The sequence below is a fragment of the Aulonocara sp. 'chitande type north' Nkhata Bay genome, linkage group LG3 (genome assembly GCF_057382095.1).
Source record: "Aulonocara sp. 'chitande type north' Nkhata Bay isolate Kocher_YH1m ecotype deep benthic linkage group LG3, A_spYH_male_GT1.1, whole genome shotgun sequence".
Taxonomy (NCBI): Eukaryota; Metazoa; Chordata; class Actinopteri; order Cichliformes; family Cichlidae; genus Aulonocara; species Aulonocara sp. 'chitande type north' Nkhata Bay.
Window position 1 is genome coordinate 40,328,560 of NC_141346.1, and position 22,130 is coordinate 40,350,689.

Below are 22,130 nucleotides of genomic sequence, written 5' to 3' on the forward strand. Positions count from 1 at the left end.
AAGGGTTGCTGATGGTAGAAACCTGTGCCGTTTGTAACATTTAGCAATAACGTCAAAAACAAAGGGGACGGTTCTTTTTTTGTTTTGTTTTTTATAACATAACGTTAGTTTGTTTTTTGTACATATTGCAGCTCCAGATCATTGCTCAAATCTGTATGTCATTAAAAGAAGAAAAAAAATGAGAAAAAAACTTGCAATATTGGCATAAAAATGAGAAATAAAAAAAAAAGTGATGTAAAATCTCACTTTGTGTGTTTTTATGATGATTCTTTGATTATTTTTAGCTTGAATCATGATTGTAGCTGAAGAGAAGAAATAACCCATTATTGACATTTATTTATTTATTTGGTGTGTAAACAACAGCGTCCAATGACGCTTCAACATCTGGTGGCTGCAAGGTGACTGCAGGTGGGGAGGTTTGGGCATTTACCAAGCCCAAATGGAGCTCTTATCTGACGAACTCCCAGTGGATCGTCTTTCCTTTAAGTCCTCTGTCTTTAAAGCTGTTAAAAGCTCTGAATCGCTCTGCTGAAGTGTGCGCACGCACTGACTTTATATGGTCGATGGATCGCAGATTTGCAGGAGATCACAACATCTTCCACCAAAGCCAAACTCAGGTGTATATTACAAAGCAATAAAAATCACTTGACTCACTTTTGTACATTCAGGTCTGAACCCATTACCTCGATATTGAACGAAACACGCAGCCATTGCACTTTAAAGTAATAATTTACAGTGGAACATTAGGGCTATATTTACAGTGAAAAAGTTGCTACATCAGTGCTGCTATATTTAACATTTAACTGGAAATTGGATGGATAATACCAGGAATTGGCCCTTTGAAGAGGAGTTGCAGGTGTTTTGAGTCCCAGAAAAAGATAAGGCCCCTGCGTGCCCACGAGGTGGGTCAAGGACAGCAGCAGAGCAGTTTGTGCAGCGAGCGATTGAGTTATGGCTGATCTGCAGCGTGGGGATCAGACGACACATAAAATGTTGTTTTCAAGCACAAGTTTACACAGCTAGGTGCTTAAAATTCCTAAATATCGATATTATAGCTCATTTCGAGCCTGTTTACACTTGGTTTGAAATGCATCTTGGGCAATCGGGTCACAAGCGGACAGCGTTATATACACGCGTAAACAACCACAGAGATGTGATCACTCAGACCCATTGCCTTGGTGGTCCGGGACACATTAGGCAACGTGCTTTTTGTGGTGTAATAGTTAATGTTTCCTGGTCTGTGCCCAGCGAGGACGTCATTGATGCAGGATGTGGTGGTAGCAACTGACCTTGTCCTGGCTGATATCAATTGCCGGAAAACCCCATACAAGCATATTGTTCATTGAAAAACATTTCAATTTCATCCAGACTGGCGCTTGTCTAGTGCTTTGACCTTCTTGAGCAAGGATGGGCAATTCATTTTCCCAAGGGGCTACATAACAAACTGGGACTGTTGTGGAGGGCCCAGTTTGTTATGTGGCCCCTTGGGAAAATGAATTGTCCACCCCTGCTCTAGTGGGACTTGTGGAGCTAGTAAGAAAATGAACTGAAGTGGTTAGCTGAACACCTCGAAGATGCATAATAGGTGTTAACAGCAACGTGTCTCCGCTATCCACTTGTTTGATTCATTGAAATGCATCTTATAACCAAATGCAAATAAGGGGTTTGTTTTTTCTCAATGTCTTCTAGAGGTGCTTGTCACAAGCATCGAGCTAAACATCAAGCTAAATGAGCTAAGCATCTTTGCGTTAGCTCATTTAGCGCTCAGAAATTTTAAACTGGCAACACTTAAACATTAAAGGTTACTCAGTGTCTTTGACTCAGATTCTGCCTAATAAAGCCGACATGGTAATCACCAGCTCAAAGTAAATTTAATTTTATTGATTGATTAGGTATTCTTGGCTTTGTAAAACTGATTAGATAAGTTTGAATTTCAATCTGTGGTGTAATTGCTAAAGTCTCACTAATAGAGGGAATTTTGGTAGCAAATTAGGAACAAGTAAAAAATTATACATTTTTCACATCATTTGAATATGAATACTTGTAAATTCCAGTGGGAAGGTACAATTTGTGCAGCTGTAACAGTACAGTTGGACTTTAGTGACAATAAGCTTTAAAGGTTACATAAATAAAATACATTCCTTCAGCAGAGAATCTGTCACACTAATGGACTGTAAAAAAAAACATGACGCTCCCAGCCAGTTTTAAATTAAAGCTCTGAACATAACCTGTCCCAGACAAGGTTATAAGTTGTCATGGAAATATAGTCAGACTAAACAAAAAAACAAAAAGCATCTTGCTAACTCGTTATACAACCCTCTAATCTTCAAACTATACTTGTAGCTTGAACTTTTTTTTATGTATATATAAAATCTGGAATTGCATGTTAAATTGTTATGTCATTTCTCGTAACAGGCTAGCTATGCAGAAATCATCGCACTAGTTTGCATTGAAATAGCTTAACACAAATAGCATAATTGCAAAACAAATATTGCATTTGTATTTGTACATGTGAATTACATATAAAAGCAGCAAAATATTAGTGACCTTTAGAGCCAGTAATAGTAGGATTCTTCACGAGTATTTATAGAGTATCTTTTATCTGCCATTAAAAGCATTTTCCCGCCTTTTCCTTCAAAGCTTTATTCCACTTTCCCGCCCTAAATAGCCTTTTTAATGCTCTTCCCACCATTAAGAGCTTTATTTCAGTTTTTCTTGCCATTAATAGCTCTGTTTTACATTTCCCACCAATAGTGTTTTCTAGGTTTCCCGCCATTAATAGCTTTACTTTACTTTTCTTTCCATTAATAACATTGCTAATTGCTAAGCTAGCCACTTGATATCCAGGTTAAATGTTTTCTTTAAGTCGGCCTTTACTTATGTTTAAAAACTTGCTGTTACGCAACAACTTTAATGATTCTAATAATACAAAGAATAACACATATTAAAAGCTTTAGAAAGCACATTTGGATACATTACAAAATAACTGGAAATCAGTGGTTGTCATTTATAAATGAAAGCTAAAGCGCATTTGTTTAGTTTCTCATTTGTCATTTTATAAAAGATAGTTGGGTTTTTATTTATTTATTTATGCTTAAAGGTCATGTTGGCTTAAAAGGTCATTTTTCACCATTGTAATTTATTGGGATTAACGTCATCAAATCTTTAGATCAGCTATTAAAAAAATAAAAGTAAAACTTTATTGAACTTTCAGTGCATCAATTAACCCATTTAAAATGATAAAAATTGACCTCTCTTTGGCACTGCGTGTTATGTGAAAAGCTGCCCACGTAATGCACGTGGATCAAATGAAGCATGTGTAAATACTGTTTGGTTACTGTACAGTTCAGAAGCAGTTTCTAGCGTGTATAAAACAAAAGCAAGTAAAATGAAAACTGATTCTCTGCTTCATCAGAACTTTGCACTTTTCCGACAAGCTTGTGGGCCCTAAAAGCAAGTATGAACAGGCATCACTTGGCCACTCTGCAAGCTTTATGGAAACATTTATGATAAAGTCACAGCTGTGACTTTACGGACGGCACACCACATCTGCTCCACAGTCTCTGCCTACTTGTCACATTAAAATAGTGGCGCTAAAGCAACATGTTTGCTTAGTCTCGAAAGCACTGTGACAGCTTTTCGCAAAAACAACAAACCACAGCTCTCCATCTTATGCTTGCACTTGGGCCAGTACACTTGGTGCACAGACGGATCAATCCGACTTAAGTCAGCTCACTCCAGGCTGATGCACGGATGCCTGTGTAGGTGAAGCGTGTGCTGCTTCCACTTGGCGACGTGTGACCATTCTGCTCAGGGCTCTTGGGCCCTTCTCGCGGTCTGCCCGCTTCCCCTTGGGTTAGTCTGCTTCCAGCTGACCTCGTCAAGCCGCTACTGCCTCCACCACCCCTCCTGAAACAGCTGCAGCAGGAGAAGGTAGCCAGCATACCCTGGCGGAAGCGCTTGTTCATGAAACAGTAAATGATGGGATTGACGCAGGCCGAAGTGTAGGAGAGCAGGTGGATGAAGGAGATCGGCGCGCCGGTGAGACGGTAGGCCGAACGCCGGTCGAAAGCTTGCCATGCATTGACCACGAAGACCGGGGTCCAGCACAGGAAGAAAAGAAACACAATGACCAGCAGCATTCGGATAACGCGTTTCTTAGCCATCAGGTTGGACGTGGAGCTGCCGCTGCCACACACGCGGCCCATCATGGAGCTACCGGTGTTCATCGTCAAACTCTTCTTTTTGGATGGCTGCAGGTAACAGCCATCGCTGTCACCTGGCTTAATGCTGCTAGTGCTGGACTGTCTGTCTGCAAGGGAAGATAATAATAAACGGATTTATCGCTAGCATAAAAAAGAAGTTCAAAGCCGCCAATTCCATCAGTGAGCAAGTGAAGCAGTCCCCCCCAAATAGCCCATGTTTTCAGAAACTTTAGCTAGAGTGCCCCAATGTTAAAGTAGAGAAGATACAATTCATATTAATCGATCTTTGCTTTTAACTGTTAACATTCAAAATAACCACATTTTAAAAACTTTTGTTACTTTCTGTGCTCAGGTACCATACCTCTGCCAACTTTCCTGTTGGACATCTCAAACTTGATGCCCCGGTAGAGCTCTATTGAGATGAGTCCATAGGCTGTCATCATTACGATCCCAGGGATAAGGAAGAGCAGCAACAATAGGGACACATACCTGGAAAGAAAGATATTTCGGGTGGGGTGAGAGAATCCATGAGCTTCACACATACCTCAAATGTGTGGTTTCTCTTACTGTTTGTACTTAGTGAATACCAGAACCCCCTCATCAGTCACTTCTACACTATTTTATACATTTAATTGCTTAATTGTTGAGCATTTAAATTTTAAATCTTCCTGTGCAGCATTTGTCTTGACTGATTAACAACATTAGCAGCAACTGAAAAATGAAAACTTTTACTTTGAAGAGTCAAATCTGTGTCTCGCATAAACATCTTCCCAAAAAGATGTCTCTCGCCAGCAGCACCAAGCTGAGAAAATCAATAAAGTGCCCATCTGAAATTAGCAAAGGGATATTTTTTGCTACCTCTCAGGCCGAGTACATCCAAGCGTGAAGATGCCTCAGAAGGACAGTTTAGCACTTTTTTTTGGGGGGGGGAGTTTCAGCTCACCAGGACTGCTGGATGATGTCGTTGGGCCACACCAGGCGGCACATGTGCCCAGTGCTGTTGTTGAGGCGGGTGAAGGGCTTGAGGGTGCTAAAAATGGGGTAGGGCAGCATCAGTATAAAAGACCCCAACCAGGTGGCAGTGATGACCTTGGCAGCGTGGGATTTTGTCTGCCACACCCTGGAGGTGAGGGGGTTGCAAATGGCACTGTAGCGCTCCAGGGAGATGGCCACCAGGTTAAAGGTGGAGACGCTCACAGAGACACCTGCAGAGGTCAGAAAATCCACACAGTTCTGATTGGCTGAAACTTCATTCATTACATCATCATTACAGACTAATGTAGAACACTGCATTTTTTTCTAATGTGTTACATTTGTTTTAAAAGGAATATCAGACAAACCAGCAGCAGCTGCGTGACGCTGTCATATCAGCAGCCTGATTAATCTGTGCCGTGAAGAATTAAAGCAACTCTGTGTTTGTGTGTTTTACAGAATAGTCATCGGAACTTGTTTGGCTTTACCACCACATATAAAACCACAACAAGTGCATTCACTCTTTACAACGAAATTACAACCAAAAGACCATTAACCTAGCTTAGCATAAAAAAAGTAAACTTAATAAAAAAGGACAGCTTTACCCCACATTCATCTATATTTATTAAATCTGCAAATTTAGAAAATTGTATATTTAAAAAATGGCCTCAAAATGACTCGTATGATAATTTACACTTTGGTCTTATTATGTTTACGTCTCTCTTCTCTTTGCTTGTCTCCTCTGCCTTGTGTCTGCTTTGCCAGGACACACAGAGGTGAGCAGAGAAAGACCAGATAGTGAAACAGAGAGCAGAGGAGTGTGGCTCCCAAGGGTCTTAAACCTGCTCTTTTTTTAGCCAGCAGGGGGCGACTCCTCTGGTTGAACCCAGTTCTGTCGAAATGAAACAAATACGTGTGAAGTAAGAACTGAAGTTTAGGCATCTGTAATCCTTTGACTACCAATTCTCACTTCATCCACAGACCTGCTTTGCATTTTTTAGAAAGATGCCACCGCAACACTAATCGTCTATTAATAAGTGTTAATCGTCATCTTTCTCTCCTCCCCCTGTGTGCTGCATCTCCCACAAATCATCCTCACAACATGTCACTGACTTTACAGTAATGTCGCTGCACACGTTAATGCTCCACCACATTAAATTTAACTGCTGAGCTGCGACAGAGCACATCCTGCGCTGCCTGTCAGCGCGGCAGCAGTGGCGCGCTCAGAAACAACAACAGGATGCACAAACACACTTGAAATAGCTGCTTTGTGCAATCCGAGAGGACACACAAACAGACAGATGATGCAACAATCCCGGGAGAGCTTTGTGATTTTGAGGAATGAGCTAAATGAAAAATGAAACTCACATTTCCTTGCGGACGTGTAATTTAATGAAAATGAAATATTAGCAGTCGATACAACATCGGTAATGAATGCACCTTATTACAGAGCTCGCAGCGAGAAAATGTGATTCACATGTCTGATGGGACTGACTCATCTCCTTTGAAGCTGTCAGTATGGAAGTTTTCAAATGCCCGAATAAAGATAAATGAAACTCTGAAAGGAAGTGACACAGAAGGACAAACTGAGGCAGCGAGTCTTAAAAAGCAAAAAACTCCAAAGAAAAAAGATTTATGTTGCTTTTTGTTGAAAGTACTTGAAAATATTTTGATTGTGACTTTTGAAAAATGTTTAAATCTTCCATAGATTGTGGCATCTGCTGCTAACTGCATGGAAATGATAAAACTTTTTGACTGTAAAACAAACAAACAAGAAACAGGAAACCCCCAAACACTCACTGACGCCATTCGGCACCACAAACCACAGATCTACCTGTGGGGCTTCGTACTCTGTGCAACGCGCAGCCCTCTCTATCTTTAGACCCTTGTTTCCGGTTTGGAAATCCATCCTCCATAACAGAGACCTCAAGTCTCCATAACAGAGACCTAATGTCTGGTGATGGTGATGAGCTAAATTACTGGAAGCAGATGCATCATGGTCTTCAGCTGTGCAGCCTCAGTGGTATAAATTGAGGCTGTGCAGTCCAGAGGGGCTGGATGAATGTTACATTTGATGTCACTGATCCTTTCAGACTCGTGTTGGCCGGTTGGATGCGTTTAATTAGAAACGATTTATTTATTTTTCTCCCCCTCATTGAAAAAAAAAAGAAGCCATGTGATTATGCAAAGTTGCAATTATTTTTTGCACCTCACCATGATTGGTTTAAGAACTTGCAATAGATGTGTGTGGAACGATCCAAATATCGATAGTATCGATACCACCGCTATCGGATCGATACTTTGCATCTTTACTCTGAGCTGTGTTGAATAAAATTACACCTCAAACATGCACTGTGGAAAATGTCTGAACCTTTTTTGTTGACTGTCATGTGTATTTTATTTATAGCCTATAGCACATTTAAACAATAGAAGCTGTTGGGTAGATTTCAATTTCAGGTCTCAAAAAAATCCAGTTTCAAAATCCATGAAAAGCTGAAATGAGTGTTTTGTTGTGTTAACTGATTATTGTGGAAGGTAGAAATGAAAGTTTTTTTTAATGGCCATTAAAACGTCTACAAAAATTTGTAATCTGAGCTGCCTTCCTAGTGTAAAAGTTTCAGTATCGGTGTTGGTATCGTGCCCTTGCATTTAATTGCATTTACTTGATATCTGACCGATACCAAAATTACTGCTCGTTATTGCACAGCTTTAACTATCGATGATATCCCAGAAACCTGCTGGTGTGGTGCATGCATGAACGCAAATTCCGCCTTTTCTGAATTCATCTTATAATACACCCTGATTTTATCTATTTTTATATTTATACTGACAAACTCATAAAAAAAGCTCCACTCTCGTGTTCAGCGTGTCTGAACATCTCTGAGCCACGCTGTTTTTAGCTGACTCTCATTAAAGCTCCGGGAGGATTTGAAAATACAGGGAAATGCGGGCTCTGGACATGCCCTCAGATTACTTTAATTAGCATCTGTATGATTCCATTACCAACACAATTCAAAACACGATAATAACTCACAGAGCTGGGGAACTGGGTCATGTTTGTGTGGCATGTTAGGAAGCCTTGAACTGGAGGACAGATGTGCACTGGTGTGAAACTTTATTTAGTTCATTCAGACGCATTTGGACATATTTTAACTGATTAAATCAACTAAAATAGTCATGTTTTAACAATCACAACAATAAACAACTTGGGCTGTCGATTAATATGAAGAATCGTGGAGGACACGTACCCATGAAATACATCACCAGCTTGCATGTGCCGTTGCCGAAGATGAAGTCCCTCATGAGGTTGGGGATAAGGGTGAAGGGGATGCAGACTAGGGACACCATCAGGTCGCTGACGGCCAGAGACAGTAGGAACAGGTTGGTGACGGTCCTCATGCGCCGGTTCCTGACCAGGACGGCGATGATGAGGCTGTTCCCCAGCACGCTGAGGAGGAAGATGAGGCTGTAGAGGGCGATCCGCACTGTCTGGTTGATGTCTGTGGAAGTGGGGCACAGTACGAGTTTACACGCACACAGATACCAGTTTCTATATTTATTTAAATGAATGCACAGCCCGTATGCTAAAACCCCCCATAATGTTTATAAAATAGCCACTCATATGGAATATCTTCAGGATTTGTATTCATTTTGGGGGTTTTAGCCTCAACAACGTCGCCACTGATGCGTCTTTGGTCTCTATTTAAGTCCTCAAAGTGCACAAAGATAGTTCAGTTCATTTGACATATGCGGACTCAGTGAGCAGTGACAGCATTATGTGTCACTACTCACATACAGCGGACTACATTAGCTTTGAGAAGGACCTGAGCCATATGCGTAATGCGCACTGACGCACGAAAAATGCCCAAAGCAGTCGCTCTTACGGTACAAGCCCGAGTAGAATAAACGCGGTTTGAGCAACTAAATAAATACTTTTTTTTAAAAAAAAGGAACATCGGACTTTTGAATGGAGTGGTCTAAAATTGCACAAGATGTCCCTCGGCATTTTGCTGGCGGATAAAGTCGCTGTACCTTTGGGTTCTGGTAAGATGTCTTGCTCGCTCTCGCACTCGGAAATATTCTTGATCCCAAAACTGCACAAAATCCTGTTGAGGTCCGTTGAGTTTATCAGCATGTCGTGGATTGTAAACGTCTCCATTTCGCAGTTTCTCCTATAGCCTCGAGTAGAAATCAGTCATATGAACATCAACCGGAATGCTCCTTCGAGAAAAGAAAAATGCTCCAGGGTATTTGCACGGAGAAATACTAAGCATCCATAGTGATTTTATTATTATTATTACCTTATTTAACGAGGCAATAAAAAGTAGAGGGGATGAGAATAATAAGAGCAGGACTGCTCTCTACAAGTTCCCGTGCGCTCTCGGCGTAGCGTGCTGGGCTCCTCTGGTGCTCCACATTTCCAACTCCTGACAGCATGTGGAAGGGTCTCGCTCTTGAAAGCTCAGCCCGCCTCTTTGGACCCCCCCCCCCCCCCCCCCCTCCTCCTTTTCTTTAAATCACCACGTGTCAAACCATGGCACTGATAGAGAGAGAGGGAGAGATAAGAAGGGCTGATAGATTATAGTCCGGCTCATTTGGAGGAAGGTTGAAGCCAAAACGTCAAAAATTCAAATGTACCGAATTGCAGTCCTTCACCTGCCGTCGGCTATCCATATATCCCACGCCCCCCCGCCCGAATTTCACCGTGGAACTGCAGGACTGGAGGAGCTCTTTTACCTTTTACTCTAGTTTGAGTTGTTCTGACGGGTGGAGGAGCAGGCTGTCGTTATCGCCAGCTCCAATATTTAGAAGTCAGTCACACTGACTATTGTTTCACTCCCTCACACGAGAAGAGACAAGTCATAATTATAGTCTTGGGAGTTGTTTGATGAAATTCTTAATAGCGAGAGAGAGAGAGAGAGAGAGAGAGAGAGAGAGAGAGAGAGAGAGAGAAAGCTGTTCACGGTTCTCAGAAGCAGTTGGTGGTGTTTTGGGTGGGTTTCTGCTGTAATCTGTTATTATTTAAAGCCGCTTCGACACAAACCCCGTTTAGTCTGGTTACAGCAGCACCTGCAAAAAAAACAAACAAACAAAGGAAGTGAAGAGCAGAGAACTAATAGGCTATCTCAGGTGCATCTGGCCAGATGTGAGACCACAGCAAATAACATGAAGATTTTTTTTTTCTATTTCACCTCCAGTTAAACAGATGCAGTTATATCATTTGGGTCATTTCCAGTTATCCTCCAGAATCATGAGCCTCGGCAGTTTATTAATGGAGCGCATTCAAAAACATCTCATGCTGAGCAGGTTTGCTTAGTCTGGACAGAGATGCTCGTTTATTACAAACTCAAACACGTGTAAATCATCTGTAGTGTGATGGTAATACATGACGTATCACTGTGTGAGAAGCTTTATAATGGCTTTATTTCATGTTTGGTAATGTATAGAAATCCTAACCTGCAAAGTTTTATTTTATTTTATTTTACTTTTGTTTTTTTTGTTTTCAGTTTCAGTTTTATTCTCATTATTTTAAAAAGTGTTTGTCTTTTAATTTAAAAAAAATATATTTTAGAAATCTTTTGTTATCAGTGAGATTTCAGAACCTCACGCAGTGTAAACACTTTGCTCACACACAAGGCATAGTTTGTGTGAATTCCTGTTTGGGCCTCAGGGGGTTTTATTGGGGTGTGTTCCTGTGAAGAACTGCTGACGTGATTCAGTCAAAGTCAGCTTGACAAGTCCCAACCTGAATAAGACTACATTTTAAACCCATGAATTTTTAATGTTTCTTTTTGTTTTGTTTTGTTTTCCAGACAATTAAATAACCACAATCAAGAAGAACTAGTTTTCACTTATATTAGCTTTACCACTTCTCAGTAAGGCTATAACAAGTATCCATGCAAAATAGTGCTTCACACTTGATAAACACCTTAGACTTACTCAGTTATGATGACTGTGTATTTATGATACAAGTACCTGGTATACCACAGGTCAATGGCATCCATGACAAAGATGCACAAAGGTCAGCCGCAGAGATTTTCTATCACTCGGTTGTGGTGAGTGCAGTGTACTTTGCTGTGGTCTGCTGAGGGAACAGCATTAGAGTTGGTGACACGAGCTGATTGAATAAAGTGATCAGGAAGGATGGCTCTGATTGGCTGCAAACCAGATACTTTTGAAGCAGTAGTGAAGAGGAAGAGGAGGTGACTGGACAAACTGGACATGTTTATATCTACGTGGCAAAAAATATTCTGCCTCACTACTACTACTACTATTATTATTATTATTATTATTATTATTATTATTATTATTACATTTAATCATTAGAGTTGGCGCTCTTCTAAGGTTTGTTTGTGTTTAGAAGCTCGATATCTGCATAATATCTTACATTTCTCTCTCTGTACTTAAATCTATATTTTTGATAGTACAATAAAAACATTAGTTTCGAGTTATCAAGCCAAAATATGGAGATATTAACTAGAAATTTTGACATTTGGATGGGAAAAAAGGAGGTCGGAACTAAAGTGTGTGGTTCTTGTTTCCCCTGCGGACACGCAGCCCGTCCTCAGTTGCTAAGTAACCTCTGCAGGGGGCGGCTGCTGGATGCTGACAGTTTAGCCGCAGTGAAGCGAGCCGCTCGGCTTCAGACGCATAACTGAACGGGCTTTGACCAGAAGGAGGATGGACGAGGGCATCGAGCTGTCTCTGACCATCGCTCAGATCATCCAGCGGCTCAGAGGAAGCCATTTACACTCTCAGATAGAGAGGCAAGCCAAAGTGAGTGAGCTAGCATGTGGCTAACGACACGGTGCTTCTGCTTCTAGCTCACCTTTAGCTAAAACCACAGCATCCAGGCCACATCATGTCTAAGAATGTGAAGCATTGATTTCCCCATGTCCCCATTGTTTTCAGGAGTGTTTACACCAGCCTGACGTAAAACTGGAGTCTCTAAAAGAGGACGTCCGCAGTTTTCTCAAAACATCAGGTAGCAAGCTGCAAGAAATCTCTTCTCACAAAGTCATAATTAAGCTGTTGTCTCTTGTCTGTTTAGTGATAATAATATTATAACATATAATAACAAATTCCAATGTTTTCCAGGCTGGGAAAGAAAGCTGCAGAATGCAGTGTACAGAGAGCTGCACATGTAAGTGACATTTGGTGTAAAGCTGTCCATGTATGACGAAGCACTGCACACACACACACACACACACACACACACAGTGGGGTTGAATTTACTCAAGCATGACAGTCATTGTGTTTGGGGTTTCTCAGCCTCAAAATGATTCAAAGCTAGTTTTGTGCCATGCTTGCGTTTGGTATCACTCTATAAAAACTCATCATGGCTTCAAGCATTCATCCATGTCTAACATTCGCATTTATTTCGAAATTTTTTTGTATCAAATTTGAGCTTTTTCCCGAGATGAATTTTCCCAGGATGATAGTAAAATGGTCACCTACTCAACCAGTGAGCTAAACTGATGCCCATAATACATTTTAAAATAGATATTTTGAAATGTGTTTAATTTGCTCGAGCATAAAACTGTTAAAAAAAACCAAATAGGCAAAACAGAGAAAAATGCATTAAAGTAAACAGTTTTTTCTTGTATATAATAAAAAAAAAACCAGAACTATTTTATCGGGTTTTTTTCTAAATTGGGGATTTCAAACAAACAAACAAACAAACAAAATGCCTCCAGAAAAGAGCAGATGTGTAAGTGTAAATATCAGATAGAGCGTCCTCCATGCGGGCCAGTCATGCTTATGTGTGTAGTCACCTGTCAAAGGCTCGTTGTGAGCCAGGAAAAATCTCTGCATTCATAAATTAAATAATGTTAGGCTGTCAAAATAAACATTTACATGTACTAATAGCCTCTGTGAGGATCTCTGTGCATTTCAGTTTAGATGGAAACTGAATGCTTACACATTAGGGATGGAAAATTTGTAAACCTCTGCTCATGATTAGCTTATTAGATATAGTGGAAATTTTAATTTGTTTTGTCTCCTAGCAAACTAAAGATGCACAGCTCGATCTGCTGAGTCACTGCTGTGTATTGCTGGCTAATATCAGCCTACTGATGGTTGCTGGTAGACTTCAAAGGGGTTATTGCTTTTTCTATGGAAGATTCATTTTCCTTGACAGAAAAGTAGGAACAAACAAAAATAAAGTTTCCCCAGATTCTATAGTTAAACTTTGGTATCTGCATATGACAGCAAATATGCGACATATGAAAGTCTGTCTTCATCATCATCATTATCAGGCACACAGAGGATGCTGTAAAGACACATGAATGTAGTCAGGAGTCAGGACACAATCACTCTGTATATCTACAGAGTGAAAAGCCATCAAATACAAATCATTTTATTCATCATGATTGCTAAATTTGATTTATTGGCATCTTTGGGTAAAATTTCTTGTGATATCTGTGTATATGGCTGCTTGACAAACACCCCACAATGCAGTAGGGCATGTTTCTTTATTCTTGATTATATGATTGATTACGTGTACCTCCAGTGAAGGAGATGCTAGCATTGGGAAACTGCTTCAGAAGAGCTGGGCAACCTAGACCAGAAATCCTGTCTTTGTATCTTTTGGCTTGATGGCGCCAAAAACGATCTCCCTGTTTAAAAATGTAGTACACCGAATATCCCAATATCTTGTAAAGGTGTTGCTAACTTCTAATGGAAAGTACAGTGGTGGTTAGAAGTTAACATCCACTAATCATGGGAATTAATCTCATGGAAATTTTGGGTTTCAATGACTGTTCTTTGAACTGTTCTTTTCCAGGTTGGTATGATTGTACAGCATACATCTTAGAACACTTTAAAACAAAAAGTGGGTGTACAAGTTTGAATTAATTTTTAATTTGATCTAATCTACTATGGAAGCCCGTTTCTGGCACAAAAAAGTATCCATAACTCAAAATTTCGAGTTATCTTTATCAAAATTTTGACTTAATTTTCTCAAAATTTTGAGTTAATAAGTCAAAATTTCGAGTTTGCGCTGCCAATCAGTAATCTACGTGAATAACGTAATTTCTTTGTTACCCGGAAGCTGAAGCCCTCAGCTACAAATGCTGCAGCTAAGTCACCAGTATTACAGCCAGTCATGTATGCACAAATTGCTGATTATTTTCAGCGTGGCTTCACAAATGATGAAATCCTTGTGTTATTAACTACATCACATGGCGTTACTATCAGCAAACGTACTCTTGAAAGTGCCAATATGTTCGATCTGGTTTTGAGTGCGCATTCCTCTACGCTAGATCCTTCCAGGTAACAAGAAAATGATGTAGATTACTGATTGGCAGCGCTAACTCCAGATTTTGAGTTAATAAATCGCAATTTCGAGTTAATATGTCAAAATTTCGAGTTATGAATATTTTTTTTGTTTTTTTTACTGGTGGAAACGGGCTTCCATAAATCCACACAGGGTCAAAGTATACCTGCAGGCTCAAATATATACAAATATATACATACACTCACTTAATCTTTTAAAAAGTGCTCTTAAAGGTTCTACAGTGTCTTTTAACTTGACAAACCCAAGGCCTATTAACGAATGATCACTGGTTGATCATTGTAGTCAACCAGTGATTGTGATCGACTACAACCGGTCACTTCTCTTTCTAGCACAAAAAGGATTTATTTGACACCATTCGATGGATTGAACAATACGCAGAACACTGGGAAAGTCCAAGGAACTCAGTGAAGATTTGAGGAGGAGAATTGTAGATTTAGACAAGCTGGGAAAGTCTCTTAGAGCTCACCTTCAAGTTCAACTGAAATTAGCAGCTACATGCGTGGACAGGCCACATACTTTCTGGAGAAAAGTTTTTGCCATCACAGAGTGGATGGAATAATGAGAAAGTAGGACTACCTCCAAATTCTCCAACTTCACCTGAAATCAACAACGTGGTTGAAACCTGGACACAACTGGGTCTTCCAACAGGGCAAGATCCTAAGAACACATGGTTTTGGAGCGGACAAAGCAAGCTAATGTTAAATAGCTGGAATGGCCTTCCCAAAAATCTGACCTCAACACTGCTGAAAATCTGTGGACTACGCTTAAAAGCCAAGAAACCAAGAAATTTAAAGGAAATCTACCAGTTGTGCCAAGAAGAGCGATCAAATATCCGCCAGAATTATACCTGAAGCTTGTTGATGACTACAAAACGCATCTGGTCAAGGTGCAAATTGATGGCAACCTTCTTTTGTGAAGAGTAGCAAATGTTTTCGAGAATAGTCGGGTAAAGTCTTTGAAGTCTTTGAAACACATTAGGGGGATAGAGATGATCTATATAAGACTTAATGTAAACAGAGAGCTGATTATAGAAGGAGACAAGGTTGGATCAAATTAAGGTGAGGCTGACAGTCACAAAGGAAGGATGTCAGGCAGATGAAGACAAAACACCATCGGGGAGTCAGAGGGAAGACAAACTCAAGAAGTCAAGGCAGAGAAAGACGCACAAGGACAAACAATTACCAAAACACAACAGGAAGCAGTTACACGAAAGATGAGAGAAGTCGTGAAGAAAAAAGAGAATCCAAGAGACAGTGGGGAAATGATCAAAATCGAAACAAGTAGGAAACTCAATAAAGTCCAGCACCATGACAAAGGTTTGTGCAGAAAGTCGCTGCTTTTTTCTTTTCTTTTTTTAAAGAAAGTTTCCAAATAAGTTGGAAATAATGAAGACGTGTGAGTGAGTGGAGCCAGGTTTACTTGCAGAAGCAGAGGGAGAACGGGGTCAGGAGCGTGCAGTGACTCAGAGCGTGCACAACAACACGGGCACGGCTTCATGGAAGAGACTGGTTACGTAACCCAACATCAGACTGCGTTAATGTTATAGATTCATCTCATTCTACACCTTGTTTACACATAAATCCAACACGCACAATATAATAACACAATATATAAAAGCTGGTACACTACTATCTATTTAAAGGTGATTAATGCAGGGTTTTTTTTAAAATTTGGTAGAAATGTTGCTCTCTCCTGCACAAGTTTGGCTCCTCTGCCTTTCCCTCTTAGTGTTATTGGTTTACCTTTAAAAAAATGTTTGGTTTTAAACACTGAAATTGTAGCTAAAAAGCCATTGTTCCCTGAACGTTAAAGACTAACAATCCCTCCACTGTTATCCACATTTATGCACTCTTTTTATCTGAAATCTCCGTTTGGCTGGAGGCCTTTTTGTCTCTTCCGTAAAAAGCTCGGAAACGTGTGCTGCACTCACTTATCTCGAAGAGCACCGGACTGTCTCTCCTTAGGCTCAGTCTGAAACAAGGACTTAATACGTTGCTTTGAGAGGGTGACATATAACAGTGACTAATGGCTCCTTCTTCTGGCGCTATGTGCTCTTATAGGTGTTTAGATTGGGGTGAACGTTGTTTAACGCTCTGAGACCTTGAATCATTCGGCATGCCCTAAGCAGGCTTAGCTGGGGGGGGGTTTGTGCATTTGGAGATGTCTTCTGACTCATCTGGTGTCCATTTGTGGGCTCTAATGGAGACTGACTGCCTGCTTTTTGTAAAGGGGAAAAAAAGTAAGATTTCCCTTTTGTTTGACAGTTTCCTCCTTTCAGCTGTGTTTCTTTTCAAAATAAGATGCTCTTTGTGCCACGACCGGCTTCATTTTCCCCAAAGCTGTAAGTGTTTTGTGAAAAAACACAGTGGTGTTATTTGTGTGTCAGTCGGCAACGTTGTCTTACTTGCATTTGCTCATTCCAGCCAGCTGCCCCCGAGGCATCCCCCGGCTCCCCCGGAGCATCTCAAAGAGCCGCTGGTCTACATGCGCAAGGCACAGGTCGGCCCGTCTGCTTTTATTTCCTCACTTTCTCTGCTTCTCCCTGACTCCTATCATTTTTGTCTGCCAAATTCACTTTTAAATCACTAAGGTGTGCGCATGTGTGTGTCTCTTACACAGGCCAGCTGGGAGAAGCGTGTCCTCAAAAGCCTGAACAGCATGAGCACAGAGCTTGGAGTGCCTCTGGCTCACATGGTAACTAAAACATTGACAATCACAGCCAAGTTTATAGATTTTAGTTTGTAGGGTTTTTTGTTTTTATTTTGCAACATCTTCTCTAGAGATGTTGCAAATAGAACAAATTAAAAACCCTGCATCATTTTAACCCTGAGCCAACTGAGCTATGAGCTGCGGCTAAACCCGAGCAGCTTTTTTAACTGACGATATCCAGACTGTGTTGTTTGGAGTCTGTTTATCAGTTTTACTGCTTGCTTCTGCACAGGCACGATTGTATTTATGACTTATTATTTCGAACGCAATACTGACGTGACATTTTTAAGACGGGATGTGCGGCATTTGTTTGTTGAAATCTTGTCTTTCCGCCTGCTCCACAGAGGCACGCGGCGGAGCAGAAGGAGCTCACCAACAAATGGAACGAGATGGGCACAGATGAACCAGGTCTCAAGACACTACCCAGGAGATTTGGCCTCGAGCAATCTGCCTTTTATGATAGATTAGTGTTGATGCGTTCAGGCGCTGCTGTATTTATCGCCAGCTTAGAACATCTCAAAACCAGATCTGCTACTTCCGTGTTTGCTTCCTAAGCCGCGCTAATGCAGCCAAGGCTTTCTAAGGCACTCGGGCTCTGTAACATCTGCATAGCGCACAATGTAGCTTTTTGCAGAGCACACGCTGGAATTGTGCTGCCAAGCCTCCCCATAGATGACTGAGCCTGTGCTATGAATTCATTTTTGTTGTTTAAAAAGAGTTTTTATTGTTGTCAGAAGATACGTACCACTTTGACTTCAGGCCACCGCGTTTACAAAGAACACCCTAATCTCGTGTCCTAACAGTGCTATCAGTGCTCAGTGGTGTATAATAACATTTAGGATGTGCCGTCCTTCGGCTGTAAACATTTTGGATCGTGAATCTAGAAGCTGTCCAGACTCCTGGTAGGGAGATAACCAGCAGCACCCCTTCCTCTCGTCGAAAGCCTTAATGTGGCCTTGTTCTGAGGATGACACGGGACTGGAACTTACTGCCGTGCTATGAAGACGGTGGACAGAAGTTCCACTTAGAGCTGGCCTTTAATTTGCATAGATGTGTGTTTAAGTTGAAGTTGATAAATTAAGTTCGCAAAGAAATGGCTTTTTTGACTGCTGTTACATAACACATTGTAAAGATTGTTTACGTGTTTATATCGCTGCAGATTTGAGTCGCTTCAGGCCTGTCTATGCTCCGAAAGACTTTCTGGAAGTAAGCACATTCCTCGCCTTGTTTTTTTACTGCTATTATCAGGATTGAACTCCATTATGTTACATAAATGCTGTCTAAACAGGTCCTAATCGGTTTGCGGAACCCCAACCACGATAGCAGCGAGGACATCAGCGTCAGGAGTCACTGGGGACTCATCCAGGTTCCTCTCAATGTCAGGGACATCCCACACCTGGTAGGGATCTGTGTTCCTCCCCACTTCACTTCACATGTTTGTGGGTCATAGGGATTTGGAAAAACTTGTCCTTGTGAGTGGGATCAGACACCAGCAGCTTATTCAAAGGATAGCTAACATCACTCCAATTCCTAAGTCTCTGGCTGCCAGTTTAAAGGCTTATTAGCTGTTTCTCAACCTGAATATCCCTGATATTCTACAGCAGTATCGCCCAGAGAGGCCTCGTAGCTCAGTGGTAGTGGTGCCCAGAGCAAACTCTGAACAAGGGGAAATAGCTTTTTGTCATTATGCAGCAGTGAAACTCCCTGGCTGCTCTTCAAGCTATTAAATCCTGACTAATAGCTGTGTTGTTTATCACTTATTTTCATAACTCGTCACTCATGCCTTATAAGCAAAATATGAAGAAGTCATGGGTGTCTTAATAATGTCTCTTAATATATTTCTTTTTCTTTAACGTTTTGTGTTTATTAATAAAAACGTCTTGCATTGTGTTGAGGTAGAAGTGTATTCTTTGAACTGAAAGAAGAATAGATTGTACATTTATTCATGTGTTTTGTGTCTGTTGTGTTAAACTCTCAGAGAGAGGCCTACTCAGAGCTGAACCTGACCAGTGGACAGATGGGGATTGATGACCACGCACTCATCCATCCAGGTATTACTCCTTTCTTGGAAGGAGAAGGATGAGAAGGCTGATAGCAGATACTTAGCTTGGTAGTTATCATGCCCTAAAAGACATGTTCAAACTGTAACGATAACATGCTGGTGGTTGTAGAGTTTTGTAAGTTTATGGCATACATATGTGAGAGTGCCATCAATGTTTTCATCTAACCATCAAGAAAAGAAGCTCCCTGTTACAGCGCTGTGTCAGCCGTTTGGCAGAATCAGAGGCTCATTAGTTTTAAAAACTTTCAGAGGACTTTTTGTCCTATAAAATACATAATTTGTAGGCAAGCTTAGATCATAACAATTTTAATTATCACTCAGCAGCATTTTAATACCAGACCTAAACACATTTCTGGTTGTGATTAAGAAAGAATACTCTAGAATAAATGTGTTTACCTAATGAACAGAGAGCTTTAATGGTGTATATACCACAGGGACTTCATATCAGTCCTTGTTCCTTTCTTGTGCCACAAGGGCCGTCTGGGATTTCTCAAACAACATCTCGGTGAAGGCCACATATCGACATTGTTACACTTTGGTGTTCAGGCTTGAAATAGAATCCAGCATGTCTGTTTGTAAATCGAGCAGATAGCACCACTGATGGATCTGTGCTTTCTTTCTCGTTCCTGTACAGACTTGTTTGAAAACGAGTATGTGCAAATCGGAAAAAAAGGTCAGTGTTTGGTTCTTGTTTTTATTCCTTTTTTTTTTTTTTTTTTGTGGAAATGCTTTGTTGAGCTCTATTTTCTTCATGAGATTTTGTTCATTGTACACTAAATTACCAAAAGTATTTACTCACCCATCCAAAATGACTGCATTCAGGTGTTCTAATGAACACTTCCATGACCACATGTGTATAAAATCAAGCACCTAGGCGCACTATACACCTCACCTAGGTTGAGGTGTATAGTGCGCTGAGGTCGCCCACTTTTGCAGAATCAATAGTGACGGACCAACAAACTTCATGCGGCCTTTGATTAGGTCAAGAACTGTGCGTAGAGAGCTTCGTGGAATGGGTTTCTATGGCTCAGCAGCTGCATCCAAGCCTGACGTCACTAAGTGCAATGCAAAGAGTCAGATGAAGTGGTGTAACGTCAATGTGGTGTGACTGAACCTTATTTGTCTGGCAATCGGATGGGCGATTGGTGGAGGGGTCATTTTAGACAAGTTCACGCTCCCAACTTTGTGTGAACAGTCGGGGATGGTCCCTTCCTGTTCCAACATGACTGCACACCAGTGCACAAAGCAAGGTCCATAAAGACATGGATAAGTGAGTTTGGTGTGGAACAACTTGACCGGCCTGCACAAAGTCCTGACCTCAACCCAATAGAACACCTTTTTGGATGAATTAGAGTGAAGGCGTGTCTGACCTCCAAATGTGCTTCTGGAAGAATGGTGAAAAATTTCCATAAACACTCCTAAACCTTCGAAAGGTTTTCCCAGAAGAGTTGAAGCTGCAATGGGTGGACCGGCATCATATTAAACCACATCGACTAAGAATGGGATGACCCTCAAAGTTCATTTATGCGCGTGAAGGCAGACAAGCGAATACTTTTGGCAATGTAGTGTAAATCCACATCCTATTGGTCAAGAATGTACCAGTTTGTTTGTCTTTTGGGAAGGCAAGGAAGGAAATACATGTCCTTTCAATGAATATAACATGAAATTTCTCTTAAGAAAACAACAAAAAACAAGGATATTTGCTTTGAATGCCATTTTTGCCCATACATTCCTCTATGCTAAGTACAAATATGTAGCAGCTTAAGTGTCCTAACAGAGGCAACCAGGAATGTCATTACCTCGTCATTTTTTAAGACTTCTAAAGGATAACTCCAAATAAGACAGAAACTTGATGAGCAGACAGTCTTGTTTCTAATTTTTGTATTTAAGAGCCTTTTTATGGAGATCTTTTCAAAACTAATCTAATTATATCAACTGTGACCCATTTATGGAAGCCCCAAAATAGGCACAAGTGTTACAAGCAGAAAGTGTGATGCAGAAAGAGTACTGAGAAGTAGTGCTGTGAGATATTGTATGTTTTGGTACTGATCCAATACCAAGAGAAAATACAGGGCTAGTACTGCCACTACTAATATTGATACTTTTAGCCTACAACCTGCGTCTGTCTCTAAAGGAAACCATGTATCCATCCTATCTCAGTAGTACTGATCCAGTACCAATGCCAGCGTTGCATCAACAATATCGATAATTGGATCGATGCGCCCACCTCTAACAGTGAATGACTGCCGCCTCTGAGTGGAAGCACGAGCATTCAGATTGGTAACACTTTAACTGTTAGCTCGTTGCTCTGTAACAACGCCACCTATATCACAGCCAAATCAGATATCAGCCAACAAGAGTCTTACAAACACAGGCAGTAGTTTATTTACACAACCACGACCCTCGATCTACCGTTCGCCTCTGTGCCTAAGCTGCGCCTTGTGGTCCAGACGAAGCAGTAAGTGCACTCGAATACGAAATGTAGGAAACGAGGAGCGTGTTCGTTTATGTTATGACTGACCAGCACCTTAAGTCAAGAGCTGTGTGTTTTTGGCTCCTGTCACAACAGAGATTTAGGGCAGAATGGGGAAGTTCAAGAGTTTGTTTCCAGCATGCGCCTGAGTGATTTCTTGGAAAGCTACGCAGAATTTATGGGAATGTCTTTGTTAATATTTTTGATATTTATACATTTTTTTGAGGAGAAAAACATCCTCCACACTCAGTCTTTTCATTTTTGTGCTACTTGTCGAGGATTCTTGCAGAATTCTCAATAAATGTTGAATATTTTGAATATCTTGTATACAGTCGTGAGCCACCCTTCATTTATTTGTTTTTGCTAGGACAATAGGAACGTCCTATGTCAGGTCTTTGCTTTATTCAAGAT

The 22,130-nt window shown here is 40.8% G+C and overlaps 2 protein-coding genes across 4 annotated transcripts in view; one reads left to right on the forward strand and one right to left on the reverse strand.

Annotated features, from left to right (window-relative positions):
• Nucleotides 1–71: 71 nt before the first annotated feature.
• Nucleotides 72–9,643, reverse strand: cckar (cholecystokinin A receptor). 2 transcript variants are annotated; one of them, XM_086281140.1, is made up of 6 exons: nucleotides 9,479–9,643; nucleotides 9,210–9,356; nucleotides 8,426–8,677; nucleotides 5,149–5,410; nucleotides 4,567–4,694; nucleotides 72–4,312 (listed from the first exon to the last, which is right to left on the reverse strand). In XM_086281140.1, exons 2-6 carry the CDS (start codon nucleotides 9,334–9,336, stop codon nucleotides 3,723–3,725), a joined length of 1,359 nt encoding a protein of 452 aa, XP_086137266.1. In that variant the 5' UTR covers nucleotides 9,337–9,356; nucleotides 9,479–9,643; the 3' UTR covers nucleotides 72–3,722. The 2 variants fall into 2 exon arrangements, with proteins under 2 accessions (XP_086137266.1, XP_086137274.1); XM_086281148.1 differs by having other exon boundaries at nucleotides 9,210–9,398.
• Nucleotides 9,644–11,757: 2,114 nt separating this feature from the next.
• tbc1d19 (TBC1 domain family, member 19) overlaps nucleotides 11,758–22,130 on the forward strand; it is a 30,086-nt gene continuing 19,713 nt past the window's right edge. The window contains exons 1-10 of one of the 2 annotated variants that reach the window (XM_086281175.1): nucleotides 11,758–11,954; nucleotides 12,090–12,162; nucleotides 12,276–12,321; nucleotides 16,899–16,974; nucleotides 17,095–17,169; nucleotides 17,529–17,592; nucleotides 18,344–18,390; nucleotides 18,473–18,583; nucleotides 19,163–19,235; nucleotides 19,881–19,919. In XM_086281175.1, the coding sequence (XP_086137301.1) occupies nucleotides 11,859–11,954; nucleotides 12,090–12,162; nucleotides 12,276–12,321; nucleotides 16,899–16,974; nucleotides 17,095–17,169; nucleotides 17,529–17,592; nucleotides 18,344–18,390; nucleotides 18,473–18,583; nucleotides 19,163–19,235; nucleotides 19,881–19,919 (700 nt within the window). In that variant the 5' untranslated portion in view covers nucleotides 11,758–11,858. The remainder of the gene's footprint in view (nucleotides 11,955–12,089; nucleotides 12,163–12,275; nucleotides 12,322–16,898; nucleotides 16,975–17,094; nucleotides 17,170–17,528; nucleotides 17,593–18,343; nucleotides 18,391–18,472; nucleotides 18,584–19,162; nucleotides 19,236–19,880; nucleotides 19,920–22,130) is intronic. The other variant, XM_086281181.1, reaches the window with a different exon arrangement.